The sequence below is a fragment of the Leopardus geoffroyi genome, chromosome A2 (genome assembly GCF_018350155.1).
Source record: "Leopardus geoffroyi isolate Oge1 chromosome A2, O.geoffroyi_Oge1_pat1.0, whole genome shotgun sequence".
Classification (NCBI taxonomy): domain Eukaryota; kingdom Metazoa; phylum Chordata; class Mammalia; order Carnivora; family Felidae; genus Leopardus; species Leopardus geoffroyi.
The window spans coordinates 149,533,549-149,554,042 of NC_059331.1; the positions used below are offsets into that span (position 1 = coordinate 149,533,549).

The following is a 20,494-nucleotide window of genomic DNA, read 5'->3' on the forward strand; positions in this document are numbered from 1 at the left end:
CCAAATTTCTGCCTTCGCTTGAATCATCTCTCACTCTCAGGAAAGGTAAGCGTCATCTTCAGAGTTGCTCAGGCCAGAAACCCAGACAGAGAGGGTCTGAACGCCCTTTCCTCTACCGAGTTCTGTCCATTTTCTACTGTGCTGTTTCCAGTAGTTCGGTGAGAGCTCTAGAGAAGGTATCAATTAATACTTTGTTTTTACAGATGGGAACACTTGGAGACGTTGACTTTTTTTTTCCATAAAGAAATGTAAGAATTATCAATGCTGGGAAGGAATTTGAATCTTTTGATTTCTTACAGGTTATTTACATTAGCAGGAAGAACAAACAAAAAACAAGTGAACCAAAAGAGAAAAGTTAATGTCCTCCTGTAACAAGACTCCAAAGGAATCCATTTTCTTAATATTTTACTTTTTAAGACATCAGTTTCCTTTTTCACTGTTTTATATGTTTTTTCATTACAAGGGAGGTTTTGGGCCCTACTGTCCTCACTCAAATGCCATAGCTGCTGGGTTTCTTTTTAAAATAGACGTATTGAGATATAATTCATATACTACACAGTGGTTTTTAGCGTATTCACAGGGTCGTGCAACCAGCATCACTGTCTAGTTCCAGAACATTTTTGTCCCCTGCCAGACAACAACCAAAAAACCCTCATAGGGGCACCTGGATGGCTCAGTCAGTTAAGTGTCCGACTCCAGCTCAGGTCATGATCTCATGGTTCATGGGTTCGAGCCCTGCATCGGCTCTGTGCTGACAGCTCAGAGCCCGGACAGAGCCTGCTTCGGATTCTGTGTCTCCCTCTTTCTGACTCTCGCCCACTCGTGCTTTGTCTCTCTCTCTCTCTCTCTCTCTCTTAAAAATAAATAAATGTTAAAAAAAAAATGTAATAAAAAAACCCCATATGCTTTAGTAGTCAGTTCCCACCCACCGAAGTAACCATGAATATATTTTCTTTTTCTGTCATTTGCCTGTTCTGGATATTTTTTTATAAATATTCGTATCTTCCGTGACTTACCTACGTATGTTTTCAAGATTCTTCCATATTGTAGCATGCACCCACACTTCTTTCCCGTCGATAGCCAAATAATCCATTGTATGAATATACCACATTTTGTTTGTCTGTTCAGGAGTGGATGGATATTTGGATGATTTCCATTTTTACAATTTTACTAATATAATATTTTACTACTAGGAATCATGCTGCCATGAACATTTGTGTACAAGTTTTTGTGCACGTGTATTTTTTAATTTCTCTCGGGGCTATCCCTAGAAATGGAATTCCTGGGTTCGTATGGTAATTGTATGTTTAATGTTTTGAGGAAGTGACAGACAGGTTTCCAGAGCAGCTGAACTGTTTTACACTCCTACCTGCGCTGTATGGAAAGTTCCAGTTTCTCTCTGCATCTTCACCAACACTTTTTATTGTTTGTCTTTTTGAAAATAGCCATCCTGATGGGCTGAAATGGGATCTTATGGTTTTGACTTGCATTTCTCTGATAGCCAATGATGTTGAATGTCTTTTGTTTGCCTATTGGTCATTTGTAGATTTTCTTCGGAGAAATATATTCAGACTCTTTGTCTATGTTAAAATTGGTTATCTATCTTTTTATTATGAGTTGTATGAAGTCTTTAGGTATTCTAGATACAAGTCTTTGGTCAGATAAATGGTTTTCAGATATTTTCACTCATTCTGTGGGTTGTCTTTTCACTTTACTGATGGTATCATTTGCAGCACAAACGTCTTTAGTTTTGCTGTAAGAACCGCGGGTTTTATTAATATTGCCATAGTCATGCTGTGGTAAGGCAGACGAGAGCATCCCTCTCCTTGAAATGGGTCACTGTTTCAAATGTAGGTAGAGCTGGTAGAATGTTTCCACTTCCAGCCCTTCTCTTCTCCCTTCCTTCTTCCCTGTGTGGCCTGTGTTAAGGCTATGATGGTCATACTACAGCAGGTCTGTCTTGGCCTTGATTGTCCAGGAATGAGAGAAGCTGGCAATGAGTCTGCATTTTATCAAAGGACTGCTGTTTCCACGATGTTCACAGATACCATGGATCTCATCTTACACTTCAGTTCCCTGCTGGGTCTCTTTTCTAAATAGAGCACTGTCCCAGGTTGCCGAACTGCTCGTGTCCTTGAGCGGCAGTCAAGAAAGATGTGCAGTCATGGAGCTTGGTGGCCCTGGAGATGATCAGACAGCAGCGCCCCTCCATGCAGAGGAGCCACTGCGTTTCCATTTTCTGCTTCGTTGCTGGTGTGCAGGCTTTTACCTGGAGCTTTGTGCCGTTGGGAAATTGGACACCAGTGTGCTTCAGGCTTCTGGATGTCCTGGATCAATATGACTTCAAAACTGTTAGGGTATAATACGAGGTTATTCAGTTTTAATTTTGTCAAGGACATTTTGGCAATGTAATTGCCATCATGACAGAAAGCAACTGGAGATTTTTCCTATCAGGAGAGTGCTCAAAATACCAAATTAATTTACTTTTGTGAAAAGTTAATATATGTTTCTGTTTTTCTTATTTTGCTATCACTGAAAAGTACACTGTGGTCCGTGGATTGATATTTGGGAACCACAGACTTACATACTTAGCTTAAATATTTGAAAAGTAGAGTCTTCACTTCGTCAGGAATTTACTCTGTACGATGCCAGGTATCTGTTTTATGCAGATCATTTCCCTACGATGAATTAGCTATTTCGGCTCTTACGTTAGGCACGTCTTCCTGTACTTTGTACCCCTCTGCTGATATTTGAAAATTTCTTCAGTAACACAGATGGGAAAGAATTGTTTTAGGTATATGTGAGCATAAATAGGACTTGACCTTTCAAAGATTAAAAAAAAAAAAAGTAATTCCAAAGGTAGGTGGCTCCTATTTATAAATACAATGTTTAATTTCTGGATTATTTGTGTTCTAAACTGGGAGTACTACATAAATTTTTATTGATCCTGTCTCGTCTAAATTAAAACGTCAAACAGATATTAGGGTTTTATCATAAGGTAGTTATTGGCTGTCATACTGGCACATTAATTATCGTAATTGGGCAGTAAAGTAGCCATAGGAATGGATAATATGCTATACATTTTGATGAAATTGTAGTTATCACCTCTTATTTATGGCACTAAAATCTTGTTAATGGACACTGCTGACAAGCTCTTTTGCTTTCCTTTTCTACTTTTCAGGTTGGTTTCTAAGTCCACTTAGGAAATCTCAAACCGAGAGCCCACAATATACAGTAAAGGTCACATTTCAGAATTTTCTAGACTCTTTCATGGTATACACATTAAATTCAGCAAATATTTGCTGATCACTGTTTTAAATGCCCTTGAGTATACGGAGATGCATAAAGCAGTTCCTACATTGAAAGACTAATAATGAAGAAGGGAGTTAGAATGTCTCTATATAAATACCTGTGACCCGCATTTATCGAGTCACATCTATGAGTCACGTATAAGCACCTTACAAGTGGGATGAAATACAAGTTCAGAGGAGGAAAGGATGCTTCGAAGCCTGGGTGATCAGCGCAGCTGTAAGCCTCCGTGATAGAGGAATTACTTGGCATTCCTGACATAAAGCTTCGAACTATCTGTGAATACATATCTACATTCTAGAACTATAGTGAGAGGTACGTGGCTAAATGCACTGACATGGAAATCAACTTTTGTTCTAGGCTCAGCTGCCTCGCAACCTCATTTTGTGTCCTTGAGTATATAAAATTGATGTAATAATATGTGTCCAGCATCTCTCACTATGAAAAATGAGATAATGCAGATGCCTAAGCTGCTCCCTGTGGTGAAAGTCAGATTGCTCGGCAGGTGTGTATCTTTTTTCAGGCGACTTCGGCCATACGTTTGAGTGGTAGGCACAGCTTTCCATGACTAAAAGGATTAGTATCCTTACAAAAGTGCCCAATTTATTGCTGGGGAAATAGCATATTCTGTGTAACATCTGAGCTGTTGTCTGAAAAATTGCCTGAATTTCTTAGAGAAACTGCCTGTATGAATACAGAGTAGCAGTGTGGTGATCACTGAAATGTGATAAAAAGGGAATGTGTTTATTGAGCTGCTCCAGCTGGTTTAGGGACGTTACAACTGGTTTTTAGATTCTTATGTCGCTTCCAGTTTGCAGCAGAGGAAACTGAGGCTTAGATTTCCAAAGCTGCTTAGATCCTACAACTGTTGGAAATCCGTCCATGGAAATCTCATGTGCTCTATCCATGGTGGCTCGTTGCTTCCCCGCAGATTGATGGTTTTGGTGTGGGCCCTCGTGAGCCATCCTCGTGTGTGTGGGTGTGTGTATGTCAACGTTATCTCTTTTTTCCACCAGGCTACTTCTAGAACTGCTGGAGTTGCTATTTGACAAGTTCAACGCTGTAGCCACTGCGCACTCTGTGGTCCTGGGGTACCTGCAGGACACCGTTGTGACCCCGCTGGCCCAGCAGGAAGATGTCAAATTGTACGATATGGCGGACGTGTGGGTGAAGATCCAAGATGTTCTGCAGGTAAAAGTCCTTTTACACGTGGTGCCATCTCGATTCAGAATAACAGGTTGGAACGAAATATCTACCACCTAAGATATTCCCTTGCTCATAAACAGTGAGAGAATAATGTTACTATTGAAAGGGGATGCTGCTGATGTCATCAACTTCTATCATCTTCGGAAGACCTCTTAACTTTTTTTGCCAGGCTTGAAAATGAGGAGATTCTCAATATGTAGCCATCAAGGAGGTACAGTATTTGGCCTTCTGTTGTAAAGTGCTTTACTGCACTGGAATTAGTCCTATATTAAGGTAATCAGTGTTAAAATGTTCTCAGACAGTATTTTATAAACATACGTAGCTTAGTTTTATGGCCGTTTTCGTACAGTCATCTCTTGCATATATTGAGGTAAATGACCGGTCAAGAGCTTGTTTTGAGAGATGAAAATTACTGTAAGGAATAAATGCATCACTTTGATTTGCTGAAGATTGGAGCAATGATATTACTGTTTGGTATGATGCTGCAGAGATGGTATTTAGAAATTTTATTATATGCTGTCTCCAAGTGCCAGGCAAATATATTTGATTTGGCCACAGGAGAATTGGAAATACGATTAAGAGGTAGCCGAAGCAAATTTGACATAGCTAAATAGAAGTGACTTGGTTAGATAGTCCCTACTAATGTGAAAAAAAAGTATATGTAGGAAATTGAAAAATATAACTGTGTGGGAATGAAATTTCTTGCATGGCAAATAGGAATATTTGCTGGAAAAAATAAATCACGAATCTAAATTGTAGTCATTTTTAAGAGTATAGGTATGCTCCTGATGGATTGAATGATGGATTCTTGCTTACTCGTTCATTAGACTTTTTTTTTTTTTGGTGCAGTCTGGGTGCTTTATTGGTGGCTCAGTGGAAAGATTATAGGTTGCAACTACATCCCCCGAGTCCCTTTTGCTCCTTTGTCAATTACCACGTGTCCATAGTAGGTGCTTGAGGAACATTTGTGTATTGAATAAAATGTCTTTATTGCCTAGACACTGGTTTTACAGTGTTTTATATCTTGATTTGCTAATGTCATGGAAATAGGTGCTTTTCAGGTCACCTGTTTATTTTAAGGATTTTAAAGCCATTTCAGAAATAGTTAGAATGAGGGACTTCTGGTTCTAGCCATGATGAAATTGCCTCCTAATGTGAGCAGTTCTACAGCTGGGTGGACTCAGTCCGCACATTCAGTTCAGAGCAGAGAACACGTGAGGTGGATTCCAGGTTCATCCTGGCTTCCTCCTGGGGGACACCTGCCGTGCTATGGCCCAGGGAAGTGAAACGTAGGCAGACAGCAGCGGAGCCTCTAAGCAAAGGGAACAGAGATGAGAGTTTGGAGGTGTAGAGGCAGCCAGAATTTGTGGCGTAGGGTAGTGGGGAAGAGAGGATCACACAGAGGAGGCACCCTGTCGGCCTGAAAAGAGTGCCTTTGAGCCTTTGGTCAAAAACCGAGTGATGCAGACACCACGAAGCTTGGCAGGAAACTGTCACTGTGGGACCGTGAGTTGAATGGAAATGCCGGACGTTGCCAGATGATTGGAAATTGGATGTTGGAGTTCAGTCGGCGTGGGGGGATCCTGCTGGACACCCCATGCTTTCAGATGTGGCCTCAGCAAGGTTGCGATTCAGGGATAGGGACTATTCCAGCTGTAGGGGAGGGGTTACTCTGGATCTTGCATAAGCAAGTCTCTCCAGCATCAGCCCCATCCACCTGCACACCAGCTGCTGGCCAGAACAAAACTCACTCTGAAGTAAGGCAATATAATCCACATTTTCACTAGCGGAGCATCTGCAGTGTCCAGCGTACGATTATATTTGTGGGAAAGCAGAAAAATGTGACTCTAACTGGGAAATAAGAAAATGAATGAAAATTAATATCTGAAATAGACAAATCACAAGATGGGTTTAGCCGCAGATGCCTGCTATAGGGAAAAAGACCAGGGAACTCAAAGATGAATAAATCAGAGTGATCCAAAAGGAAGCACAGGAAGAAAGGCAACTGCAAGGAGAAATGAACAAGGCCATATTGTCCATAATGGCACAATATCATGCAGCATAGTAGTTGCAGGTACAGAGGAGAGGGAAGAGAGATATTGAGGCAGAAAATTATTGGAAGAAATCATGACCAAAAGTTTTTAAATTTATTGAAAAGCATAAACCCACAGATTCAACAAGCCCAACAAATCCCAAGCAGCTTTAACCTAGAGAAAACCAATGCCTAGACAGATCATCACCAGGTTGCTGAAAAGCAAAGAACAAAGGAGTCTTAAAGATAGCCAGAGGAGGGGCGCCTGGGTGGCTCAGTCGGTTGGGCGGCCGACTTCGGCTCAGGTCACGATCTCACACTCCGTGAGTTTGAGCCCCGCGTCGGGCTCTGTGCTGACCGCTCAGAGCCCGGAGCCTGTTTCCGATTCTGTGTCTCCCTCTCTCTCTGACCCTCCCCCGTTCATGCTCTGTCTCTCTCTGTCTCAAAAATAAATAAACGTTAAAAAAAAAAAATTAAAAAAAAAAAAAAAAAAAAAAGATAGCCAGAGGAAAAAAAGACACAACGCTAAGAAGGAACCCATGATAAAAATGTCCACTAACTTCTCCCTGGCATTTTGAAGAACATGGCCCTGTCTTTTAATACGAGTTCCTGATTTTGGATTTTATAGATCCTCTTTAGGGGGCCCTGGCTGGCTCAGTTAGTTGGTTGATTGACGCTTGATCTCAGCTCAGGTCATGATCTCATGGTTTGTGGGAAGGAGGCCTGTGTCAGGCTCTGTATTGACAGTGTGGAGCCTGCTTGGGATTGTTTCTCTCCCTCTCTCTCTGCCCCTCTGGTACACTCGTGTGTGCACGCACGCGTGGATTCTTTCCCACTCTCTCTCAAAATAAATAAACATTAAAAAAAAAAAAAAGAGATCCTCTTTAGGGTTGCCTGGGTGGCCCCATCCGTTAAGCATCTGACTCTTGATTTCTGCTCAGGTCAAGATCTCACGATCACCTGGGGCTCCACGCTGGGCATGGCACCTGCTTAAGATTCTCTTTCCAGGGCGCCTGGGTGGCTCAGTGGATTGAGCATCCAACTTTGGCTCCAGTCATGATCTCGTGCTTCGTGAGTTTGAGCCCCACATCAGGCTTACTGCTGTCAGTGCAGAGCTGTCTTTAGATCCTCTGTTGCCCTCTCTCTCTGCCCCTCCTCCGCTTGTGCTCTTTCTGTCAAAAATAAAGTAAAACATTAAAAAAATAAAAAAGATTCCTTTTCCTTCTGCTCTCCTCTCTCTCTCTCTGTCTCAAAAAAAAAAAAAAAAAAAAAAAAAGAATCCTCTTTAAATATAAAGATATAGATAGATTAAGGTATATGAATGGAAAGAGACATATCGTGGAATACTAGTAATTTGTATTATGCAAACATGTTGGGCTCTATTAGAATATGTAATATTATCAGATGGAATTACTTTGTGTCCTGGTACTTATGGTGTTTAAAACTTGAATACATGAAGCCCTAGAAAGTATTTATCGACTATTAAAACCTACTCTTGCAAGGTTATGAAATACTTTATAAATTCTTATGATCTCTGACCAACTTAGACTAGATAGATGTTCTAAGTTGAAAACAACTTTCAGCCTATTAGGATCCTATTTATAATACTATCATGAAGAATTATGATTATGAGCAAAGATACATATGTCTTAGCTCTACTTACTTTGGATATGTTAAATGTATACAATTCTCATACTTTTGAAAACAAAACACATAATTTTATGTTGAAAATGTTTATAATATACTAAGGAACTTTAAGTTCGCTCAGACATTAACAGCCAAAATGTAAACATGATTTAAAATACGTGTTTGTGTCTTATTAAATGACTTATACCTTTCACATATGTTGTTTCAGGAGATTGATTTGGGGATCCTACCCTCATATTATGAAATGAGTTACTTGTTTTGCCTATTTAAATAGCTTTATTGAAATAGAATTTACATGGCATAATATTCATGCATTTAAAATGTAGATTTCAGTGGTTTTTAGTATGTCTGTGGAGTTGTACAACCATCACCGTGATATAATTTTAGAATATTTTCAACACCTAAAAAGAAACTTGGTGTCCATTGGCAGTTTCTTCCCATTCCCCACTGCTTTTACCCCCAAGACACGTTTAAGTCAGGAAAGAGGGCTCCGTTGTGTGTTACAGCTCCCAGGAAACTGGTAGTGCCCAAGTGATACGCTTGGAAAGACTGTTACTATTTGATGTTAATGTGTTCATGTGTCACTGGCATAAGCTATTTGGCAGATAAAGAACATGAAACTAAAACTGATCTAATAGCACAAGGTGAGGTGTCTAACATAGAAATACTGTTTCCTTTCACTTACTGCGTTTGATTGGTTTGAGATCGAGGTATAACCGTGTTCTTCTTTCCTTTTAGTCCATTTTTCTCTTCCTCTTACCTATCTACTTTGCTGCCCCATCTTTTGTTTTCTTAGACATATGTTGGAAGAATGATCTTAGTCATGACTTGAATTAATCTGTGGTTGTTCTCTTAATGGTCCATTCTGCTCTTTTTTATTAACCCGCAGATTTGAGAATGAAGCATTTTTGAATAAGAAGTTCATACTTTACATTGTTACTATACTATAAAAATCATTCTGCAACTTTTCAATTTGTTTTCAGTGTGCTGTATTCTCTAGTTCCTTGAGAAATTCAGGGTACAGGTTACTGAATAATATCAGGCTACACACCCGTCAGTGAATTGGGTACACAGTGGCAGACACACGGATGAACTGATGTTGCCAAATGTAAGAAGGTAGGTGGCGCCGTGTGTCATACAATTGTCCTAAAACATGTGGAATGGACCAGAAAAGTTTTGTTTTGTTTTGTTTTTCGATGTTGATGATACGCTGATCCTTGGAGGAGCCACAGGAACAGAGGAGAGATGGAAATGGCCGTCTAGGTAGCGGGAATGGCGAATGAAATGATGTTAAGTGGCTCAGAAAGAATGCAAAATGGTATTCAGAGATAAGAAAAAGAATGGCTTAGCTGTAAGCGAGGGCTTATTTTGTGGACTAGATAAGTTTGTAGGTGGATTTGAGTACAGGTTGTGGAAGACCTCTAGTGTCATCCATAGGCTTTGTGATTAATTTTCAGACTGATGGTTTCTGAGGCTGGACGTGCGTTTGATATACCCAGGGTTTGATTCCTAGCCCCATCCTAGACCTTTTGAATGAGAATCACTATGGATAAAGGCTGGGTACTGTAGGCTTATTTTTGTTTTTTTTTTGTTCCTAAGGTGGTTTTGTTATATATGTTTAGGATCCTATAATTGGGAACCATTGCTTTGGGCCAGTGTTACCTGGGGGAACATAGTAAAAATGCAGATTTTTAATTTCTTATTTAGAAAATTTTTTTTAATCTGTATTTTTGAGAGCGACAGAGCACAATCAGGGGAGACACAGAATCCAAAGCAGGCTCCAGGCTCTGAGGTGTCAGCACGGAGCGTGACGCGGGCCTCGAACTCACTGACTGCGAGATCATGACCTGAATCGAAGTGGGACGCTTAACCTACTGAGCCACTCAGGCTTCCCGAAAGTGCAGATTTTTATCCTTAACTTACACTTACCAAATCATAAACGCCAGGGATGTGGCCATATAATCTGTGTTTTAAGAAGCCTTTTGGGAGATGTGTGTGTGTGCTGAAGTTTGGGGACCTTTGTTTTCAGTGCTATTGGCTCACTGGGGATTTTGATTGGGGTGTGATAAGATAAAGTAGGATCAGTGCTGGCGTTGAAATGGACTGAGCGGAGAAGCTAGAGACTAATGCAGGGAAGCTGTTCTGTAGGCAAGTGGAGAGTCTGCGGATATTACTGGAGGTATTGTCTAATAGTGAAATAAACAAGACAGGCTCCCACGGTGTGTGGAAAAGGAATACAAAGGAGAGCAGGATTTGTAAGCCGTTTGGGAGTCTTGGGAATTCTACAAAACTATGTCGTCGACTTAGGAATCTGGTTTCCAATGTGACAGAGACTTTAACGATGGTTTAGTATTGTTATTGGGGCCAGGTACATGCTAGGCATTAGGGAATAAAGGTGAACACGAGACAGCTCACTGGCAAAGTGAGGAGGGACCTGAAGCAGTGTATGTTTTTCCACTAAAGTCATTCTTAGGGATCTTGTGGGAGTGGTAACACGGCGGAATGTTTTTTTTCTAAACCAACACGGAGGCTTTCAAAAAGACTCTTGGCTTAAGTTCCTCTAGAGTTTTATGCTCCGGCCAGTTTAGCTCTCACATACTTGGTGGTGGCATGCTCTTTGGGTTAAAGATCATTCCTGGAGAATGAAATAAGGGAGCAAACAATAGATACCTGCAGTTAAGCATGCGCCAGGCCTGAGTGGAGGTGATGGCATCACATGGCGAATGGAGTCACGTAAGTAGAGTTTGAGTTTCTGCGTTTCTTTGAATGGAAAGTGTTTCTTGCTAAAAAGTGGAAACGCCCTTATGTTTATTAAATCTCGGAAAAGAAAATAATTTTTGATCTTTTAAAGACTGCAGCAGTTTTTCTCCACTGGAACCTGGGCTTTCCCCAGCAGGCAGAATCCATCCTGCAGTTGAAAGGCTCGTTTGTCTCGGCGTGTTTGTGTCTGGAGACAGCCTCGCGAGGAGACAAGGCTGTAGCTATCATAGTAACAGGGTGTCAGAGTTTTCTCCTGGTGTCAGCCCTGTGACCACACACCGCTGCACTCCTTTTTCAGTTTTACACTCTCTTTGAAACTGTGATAATAGAAATACATGTTTTTGCCCTTCTGAGCAGCGGCAGCACCTTCCAAAATGTCACCTACTTGGTGACATGCCTGTCATACTGTTGGCTGCACATTTTCAAATGCATAAGACTAAGGTACACTGGAAACAAAATACTCTGTTTCTTGTGGAATTCTGCCCAACAGGAAATAAGAGCATCACTTTGAACGGGTGTTAGGATTCTAAAAAAGAAATCTCCCTCTTTCATATCTCCTTGTAAAACAAACTGTCTGTTTAGCCATTGCTGGCTGAAACGTGCAACCCTTCGGTGTGCTAAGCAGCGTTCTATAGGTGGAGGCAGTTCTAATTACTCTGTTTACCACTGACAGTGACGCCCAGAACAAGTCAATTCCCTTTTTAGGGCCTTGATCTCTTTTTCTGGAGATTAACACACACAGAATGTAAAATCATTTTTCTTTTGTTAACTGCCACATAAATGTTTAAATGGTGATAAAATTAACCTCACCCAGAGAGAACTTGAAGTTTGCTGTCAGGTAAGAAAATCGACAAATCTTATTGGTGGTGATCTGTGACCCGGAGGAGTTTTTCAAGGAGACACGCGCAATTTCTATTTTGAATCCAGGTCTGAAACTAGGTTTGGCTTCGTTTGATATTTTGTTGGCTGAGGATTCCAGACCTTAAAGTAAGGCTAGCTTTTTTTTTTTTTAATATTCCAGGCCAGATAACCTGTGAGATTACCCTTGCAGAAAGAGCTTTTCTTCATTTCTCAGCCTTTAAAACTTTCTGGTAGTCTCTATTTTGGGTGGCGTATTGAAGTCCTACCGTGTCTCCAGAAAGGTGCTTGCTCCTAGAATTTTTGTTGTGTCTTGTCAGTGGATAGTATGCTGCCCAGTGAACAGGACTGAGTTAGCATTAGAACGTTAAATTAGAAATCTTCCTCCAAATTGGAGTCCGTTTCCATAGCATCAGGACTCAACCTGTATTGTTTTAGGTTCACTACTACTACTACTGCTTAATGCAGGAACTGATGGCCGTCGCGGTGCCCCTCTAGCTCCTGGTGTACATGTGGCAAGTGCTAAGGTGTCTGCCCAGTGAAACCGGAGGTACATGTCACGGGCATCTGAATACATTGGGCCAGACTCTCACACGGTAACTTGGTGGCAGAAACTGCAGAAAAAGTAGATCTGGTGGAAAGTCTGCTCTCCTTAAATTCCTTGTTACCCAGGCAGCGTCTGCTTGGGTCTGATTAGATCTTGGTCTAGAAAAACCAGTGGTAGAGATGGCCGGTTTTCCATCCACACGACCACTTCCAAGCCTTCTTCCTCTGTCCCGTTTTGTCTGAGATTTTAGAGAGGGGAGTGTTACAAGCCACATGCCCATTAGGCTTGTGCCGCTACTGATGCTGTTAGGGTCCCTATGATGACGGTGTGCTTATCACGCTGTAGTGCACCTGGGCTGAAGCAGGGGGCTTGTTAGGAACCAAGAGACCCTGGTGAGTGGTGAGGATTCCAACCAGAATTCCCTGTGCGGCCCACCCCTGGAGAGCCGGTTTCAGTAGGATTCCAGTGGATTCTACTGCATGTTCTCAGTTGAGAGCCAGCATTAGCAAATGTTGGAGGTTTGGTCATGTTAAAACCGGAGCTATTAAAGACAATCTTCAGGAGTAAGAGAAGTTCGCAAAAGGCGAATCTGGTTTAATTTTGAAAGAAATGTCACTGCCGCATGTTCAGGAATGTCAGTGTTCCATGACATAGAGCGAATGAGTAGATGTTGAAACTCCATCAAGATGTGAAAATGCTTGAGTATACACACTTTAAAGGGAAAAGAAAACTGAATGATTGTGCTGTCACTGATCTCCCTTCACAGCTTTTGGACAACTTATTTAGAGTAGCATCCAAGCAGGTGATTCCTATTGACTTGAATAGTTGAGAATGTGGACAAATACATTATTTCATCTGAGACTTTGTTTGGATTGGAAGCAATTACATCAGAATGTCTGTCATTAAGAGTGGGGGTTTTCTATGTTGCCTTTCCCCACCTCCACTTACTACTTATTTGAGGTTTCTAAATTTATGTTAACGGAACTTCTTTTTTTTTTAATTTAGGGGGAAAAGAAATTTCTTCCTTTTTAAACACTCATTAAAAGGAATTTAAGAAAGTATAACCTTGCAGGGAGTTCAGATAAAAACATATATCAAGGACAATTACAGAAGAGTTTATGATTTGAAGGGATAATGTTCATTGTGAACACCATTGCTAGGGAAGACCAGCGAAGGAGGTCAGAATGGGTTAAAGCCGTTGAGTTCATGGTCAAGAGGATACTGGGCATGTTTCAATTTGGTTGGGGTTAAATGCAAAATGCAGGTGGTATGCTAGAGAGCTGGGGAGAATGGAGGTTTTTGGTTGGTTGGTTGGTTGGTTGGTTGGGTTTTTGGAAAGCATTACCAAAAAAAGATTGAATAATTTTGGGTGACAGGGATAAGAAATTGGGCAATTTGGAGATAAGAGATTGAATAAGAGGTTGGGAAGTTTGGAGATAAGAGATTGAATAAGAGATTGGGCAGTTTGGACTTGCTCCTTTTGGCAGTGAGCTACCATTATGGATTTTTGTTATTGTGGGAAATTTCAAATGTGTTCAGAAAAAAAAAAAAAAGTATATAATGAACCCCTATCATCCAGTCTCAGCAGTTTCAGGAGCTATCAGTTGATGGTAATACTGTTTGTTTCTACCACTGCCCATTTCCCTTTCCTTTACTGTTTTGAAACAATCCTAGAGATGATATTGTTTCATGTATATTGGAGTATGAATCTCTAAAAGATAAGGACTCCTTTAAAAAAAGAAAACATAGCCATACCTAAAAACATAATTTCCTTATCACCAAAATATCCAGTCAGTGTTCAAATTTCTGGTTGTCTCAAATGTTGTAATTGTATATATATTTTTTACAGTTTGTTTGCATCAGAATCCAAATAAGGGTTAAATAGTATGGTGTGATTGGTAAGTTTCTTAAAACTCCATCAATGTGTAAGTTAAATCTCTCATTTTGTTTTTTACCACTTGCAGTTTATTTATTGAAGAAACCAGATCATTGTCCTGTAGAACTTTCCACATTCTGGCTTTTGTTGATTGCTTTTCCACAGTGTCGCTTGCTATGTATTATTGTCTTGTAACTTGGGTCTAGAGGCTTCATCAGATTGAGGCTGATTTGGGGAGGCATAATTACTTCGTAGCTGATGTAGAAATTCTGTTTTTCTGATAAAGTAAAATGGTGAAAATAATATTTTTAGGGTGATTTATCTGGAAGCGGTGTGCAAAATGGATTGGTGGAGAAGGGAATGGATGGAGAGATCCCAGTTAAACGTCAAGCTCAATCAGTGCAGGAGAGAAGAGGAAGACTAGGGCAGGGGCAGTGACCAGCAAGAGGACAGAGGTTAAAGAGATCTCGAAAGAGGAGTGAATTTTCTAAAACCTTTTGCCATCGACTCTAACAAAGAATCATAAGTCAGGATGGAGTTTTGGGAATGGGTGGTTGGCAGTTAGGATCAGGAGGATGGTATTTTTGTGCCTGTTGAATCGGCAGAGTATCTCCGTCGAATTGGGTTACTCCAGGCGACTAGAGATGGAACGCGGGAGGCTAGGGGAGAGACTAGGGTGGGAGATAGAAATATAGGGATCATCTGTCTGCTTGGGGATAATAGCTGAAGCAGTACAAATGGCCCAGCTCAGAAACTCGTGAGTGTAAAAGTGGACCGAGGTCTTTCCTTGAGCAGTTCATCAGCTCAGTTAGCTCTCCACACTTGCGATGAGCAGCCTGTTACACAGTCCCTCGAGGCTAGAGTTTCTCTCCGTGAGGCCACATCTTGCCTTTCTTTCGCTTCTGTATTTTTTCAGGATGTGCGGGTGGTAGGACGGGAGCTCGTTGAGCGGGACCCACATGCTGTTCCAGCCAGGGGTGGTAGCTTTCCGACGCGGGCGATTCCTTAGGGGATGGGGACAGACAGCTTGGAGAGTGAATAAAAGCTTGTGTGAGCAGGTCCAGAAATGAGCCTGGAAGGAAGTGAATGAAGCAGAGGGAGCAGGGCCAAAAGTATATTTTGGCCCGCGGTAGGGAGAAGACATTGGAGTTGAGGTGACTTGATACTTATTTCTTTCCCTCATGATCCTTGCATTTGCCAGCCTGGCCTTGACCATGACTGAGAAGCAGGTAGTGAGGGTGGTTGGTTATCAAGAGTTTCCTGATACACTCTCCTGTTTCTCCCGTCTTCTAACCCTCAGAACTCCAGGGAACGTGGTTAATGGGAAGCCACGAAAATTATATGCTGTCATAAGAAGTTCCTCCTCACTTAAAGTATCTTAAGAACATGTGTTATTCAGAGATCTGTTTCAAACTTTTTAATAGCATCATATTCACCCAGCTATGTTTTATGTATGTATTGCCTAGTTGTCGAAGGATGGACAGAATAAGTTTTTGCTGTCAAATCTCTGTTGGTAATACAGCGAGGCATTGCAAAAAGATGATGGGCCCTTCACAGGGGAATTTTCTCACAAATCACTTAACAGTTTTTTTTTTTTTTCAACGTTTATTTATTTTTGGGACAGAGAGAGACAGAGCATGAACGGGGGAGGGGCAGAGAGAGAGGGAGACACAGAATCGGAAACAGGCTCCAGGCTCTGAGCCATCAGCCCAGAGCCCGACGCGGGGCTCGAACTCACGGACCGCGAGATCGTGACCTGGCTGAAGTCGGACGCTTAACCGACTGCGCCACCCAGGCGCCCCTCACTTAACAGTTTTAATCCTTGATAAGATTACATTATCATAGCATTCAAAGCTGCAATTTTTTTTTAGTAGTTCTGGGCTTTCTGGGAGTATTTGTTGGTATTGTCAAAGAGTTGTCACACTAGTGAGGGGTGTGGACCTTTTTTTGTTCAGCTACTTAAAAGTTTTGAAGGCTTTTGAAAATATAAAGTGAACAACGACACACAAAACTCACCGCTTGGGATATGATTCCATCTAAGGAAAACAAGGGCCGCCAGGCACACTATAGCAGATGACGAAAGCTCAGCATGAAGTAGCCAGTCTCATGGGGGTGATAAATGACAGCACATTAGATATGTGTTAGCAACGTGATATGGCAATGAAAAAGGCCAGCGCTATTTTTGGCTATGCTGCACAAAACCGCATCTCATCACGGAGCCGGGGCCGATCATCCCTGTTTACCCAGTTCTGGAGAGGCAGTATCCCAGATGCTGTGTGGAACTCGAGTGCACCACAACGGTAGACAAATGGATGGAAGTCCCAAGCAGAGCATCTGCAGTGATTAAGGACTTCAGATGAGGCAAGTTCAGCGGTTTTTAGAACTGGCATATTTAGGAAGGAGCACGGAAGCAAAGAGATGTTAACCTTTTTGGAGATAGGACGATACTGAAGAAACATCGTCATTCTAACGTTAGTCACTCACAACAGAGTTATGAGTCCTCAGTAGTTGGCATTGGTTTAGTACAGAGCACGTTGGTGTAGTTACTCAAGCTATTTCCCAGATAGCTCCAAGTAAAATTAAGCAGTTGCTTATAGCCAACTGTGATTTTTTTAATGTTTATTTATTTTGAGAGAGTGAGCAAGTGCACACCATGGGAGCAGAGAGAGTGAAAGAGAGCGAATCCCAAGCAGGCTTCATGCTCAGTGCAGAGCCCAACACGGGGCTTGATCCCACGACCCTGGAATCAGGAATCAGATGCTTAACCAACTGAGCCACCCAGGTGCCCCTCAACTGTGTGTGTGTGTGTGTGTGTGTGTGTGTGTGTGTGTGTGTGTGTGTGTGTGTTTAAATGTTTGTTTATTTTGAGAGAGAGTGAGAGAGAGCACGAGCATGCACGTGCATGAACTGGGGAGGAGCAGAGAGAGACAGAGGGACAGAGAAGAGAGAAGCCCAAGCAGGCTCTGCATTGTCATCTGCAGAACCTGATGTGGGGCTCAATCCCACGACTATGAGATCATGACCTGAGCTGAAATCAAGAGTTGGACACTAAACTAACTGAGCCACCCAGGCGCCCCTCAGCTGTGTGTGTGTGTGTGTGTGTGTGTGTGTGTGTGTGTGTGTTTGTGTGTGTGTGTGTGTGTGTTTTAAATGTTTATTTATTTTGAGAGAGTGAGAGAGAGCACGAGCACGCACATGCACAAGCCGGGGAGGGGCAGAGAGAGACAGAGGGACAGAGAGAATCCCAAGCAGGCTCTGCATTGTCATCTGCAGAACCTGACGTGGGGCTCTATCCCATGAACTATGAGATCATGACCTGAGCCGAAATCAAGAGATGGATGCTCAACTAACTGAGCCACCCAGGAGCTCCTCAGCTGTGTTTTTATCAAGGGATCGATAAACGTGGCAGTGCCTGCTGTTCTCAGAAAAGGAATACGAAATAATAATTGACCAAGTAGCTTAGGTAGCTTGTGATTGGAAATACAAATGTGAAAGGTAAACCTGGGAACAACGAAGTTGAGGTTCTACAAGAATTTTTAAAAATTCAGATAAGAGGGGCGCCTGGATGGCGCAGTCGGTTAAGCGTCCGACTTCAGCCAGGTCACGATCTCACGGTCCGTGAGTTCGAGCCCCGCGTCAGGCTCTGGGCTGATGGCTCGGAGCCTGGAGCCTGTTTCTGATTCTGTGTCTCCCTCTCTCTCTGCCCCTCCCCCGTTCATGCTCTGTCTCTCTCTGTCCCAAAAAGTAAATAAAAAAAAAAACAAAAAAAAAAAAACGTTGAAAAAAAAAATTCAGATAAGAGATGAAGGAATTACTTTTCACAACAGTAGAGGTGAGCACGGCAGAAAGAAATAAGAAGCGCATGCTGTATACTGAGTGTCAGGAAATACTTGCACAGTGAGAATTATTGGGCTACCAGATAGTCCCCTAGGAAAATGGGGTTGAATTTCCTTGGGCATTTGATCCTGACAGGATTGAATGTGTATCACTAGGGAAATAGACTGAATATCCCTGCAGGCTTTCTCATTTCTTCTCTGATTCTGCGTCCTTGCTGATGATCTGCTCACCTGCTGTGAGTAGAAATACCATCTCTTGTTTTTCCACACCCGGGCACATTTTAGATGCTCTGCTGATTGATAATAGGGCACAGTGGAGAGTCATTGCCCTGAGGTTGACTTGGTACCCCCCCCCCCCCCCCCCCCGTCCCCGCTGATTTTATAGAACTGCCCCTCTGTCTGGGATGTAACACAGGTGGGGTCACTAGGGTCCCTCACTGAATGCAGATAAACTTGGTAGAGTGGGCTGGTGTGAGGGGTCAGGGTCTTCTTCAGAGATCCCTAAGAATCCCAAAGGGTTGCAAGCTGGCCTCCCCGGGGTGCTTTGGGAATAGGAGAGTGGTAGGCATGAATGCCAGTCCTATCCCCGCTGTTCCCCTAGGATTTTACTGTAAAGAGAAAGGATATTCCGCAGGCTAAATGACCACAGACCCTTCCTGTGTCCCGTAGAAATGTGCTAATTTTAAGTTCTTGCATGGGAAAGGGCTCTTGAAGAATAGCTTGACTCCCTATGCTGTGGTGATGATGGGTATGCCAGGCTTTGTAGCAGCATCGTTGCTTAATCAAAGAAAGAAATTGCAAATGCAAACTACATATTAGGTTCATTACAAATGCTCTGCTTCCCTGTAATAAGCTAGTTTGTTGGATAATATTATTTTCCTAGCTTGGCATTCAAATGCCTCCACGATTTGGACGAGCCTACTCTTCGATGCTTAGTTTTACTCTTTTCCTATAGAAATGGTCCTAGTAAGTTAGTCTGGCCTTGAAGTAGGACTCTGCCCTTCCTTTATACTGCACATCTTCTCCCCATCTTTGCCCCTGTGCCTGAATCCCCTCTCTGCTGTGCTCCAGTCAGTTCTGTCTTATCCGTGAAGCGGCCATGATTTCCTCTCCAGAACTCATTGTGCTGCTTGTTTTTGCTATTCATTTGACATCTCTCATGGTCATTTCTTTTCCTGGACTGAATCCACATCTTTCCTTCTCAGGCAGGTAACAGTCCCCTGGAGGTCCATTTCTCACATGTCTTTAAATTTCTCACAGTGCTTTCACACTTGTAGTTTTTAACTCCTTTTTCAATTCCTCTTTGAGCCTTTTGAGAGAAGGGACTATTGTTTATTAATCGTGGTTCCCACCCCCCGGCCCCTGCCCTGCTGCCCCAGAATTTGGCACAGCTTCTTAGGTGCAGGATGTACCTAATATTTCTTGAATGAATGAGTACTTGATACCCAATAGATACCTATTGATTGGTTGATTTAAGATTGAATTTTAAATGCCTTGTAAATGGGATGAACTTTGTAGATTTAAAACTCATGTAGCAGAGGAATCATAAAACTCAAGATTTGCTGTGTTCCCAGGAGACCATTTCTTCCTCTTTCTCTTAAACTGGATGGTAGTTAAATCATTTCCAGGGTTTCTGTTGGCCAGGCAGGTTAGCTCAGGCTTCCAGATAAGGGGCGTGAGTAACGTTGGCAAGAGAAACCGTTAATGACAGAGATGATCACAGTATGGTTACCAGCTAACCCAGCCTCACTCATTGGCATCATTTTTAGTGCGGGTGTGACAACCCATTTGGAAGAACTGTGACACATTTGATAACAGGTTAAGTCAAAACGAAAGGACCCCAAATTGTCCTTAGTTCTTTCGGGAAAAAAAGGGAAATGATTTTTCATTTTGATTTTCTTATCCTTATTAAAGTTTTCCTGCATATCTTGCTGTAAATTAAATCCACTTTCTTCAGTGGTATCGTTTGTGTGTAATTCCCTTCTTTAAAGTGTTACGTCTCTCTTTCGAATCATCAGAGCTCGTGTGACGTGATTCTTTTGAATAAATGCCATTTAGTCAGAGCATGCCTTTCACCTGAGGGCCAGCTGGGAGTGCGCGGTGTGGAGATGTTCCTTCTGGGCATAGTTTTTGGAAGTGTTTTGTGATCTTCTGGGAGTTGTGGTGCTATAGAAATGTAAGGTTTTTGTTACAACTCCCTACTATGCAGAAAGAACCATGCTTAACATCACTGATGATTCTTTTGCGTAATCAAAGCATTAAGCAAAAAAGTCACATTAATTTTCAGCTCCATTAGAGACGCAAGAATCAAAAAAGATGTTTGCCAAATGGGAACGGACTAAATTGGTAAGACAGAGAAATTTCAATTTCAGGCTTCAAGAGAACGTTACAAGTCTAGCATAAAAAAAAGATCCTACCCAAAG

At 42.0% G+C, this 20,494-nt stretch overlaps 1 protein-coding gene across 4 annotated transcripts in view; it reads left to right on the forward strand.

Annotated features, from left to right (window-relative positions):
* EXOC4 (exocyst complex component 4) overlaps nt 1-20,494 on the forward strand; it is a 766,053-nt gene that overhangs the window by 99,888 nt on the left and 645,671 nt on the right. For all 4 annotated transcript variants that reach the window (XM_045495680.1, XM_045495681.1, XM_045495683.1 and 1 more), the window contains exon 7: nt 4,326-4,500. In XM_045495680.1, coding sequence (XP_045351636.1) covers nt 4,326-4,500 — 175 coding nt within the window. The remainder of the gene's footprint in view (nt 1-4,325; nt 4,501-20,494) is intronic.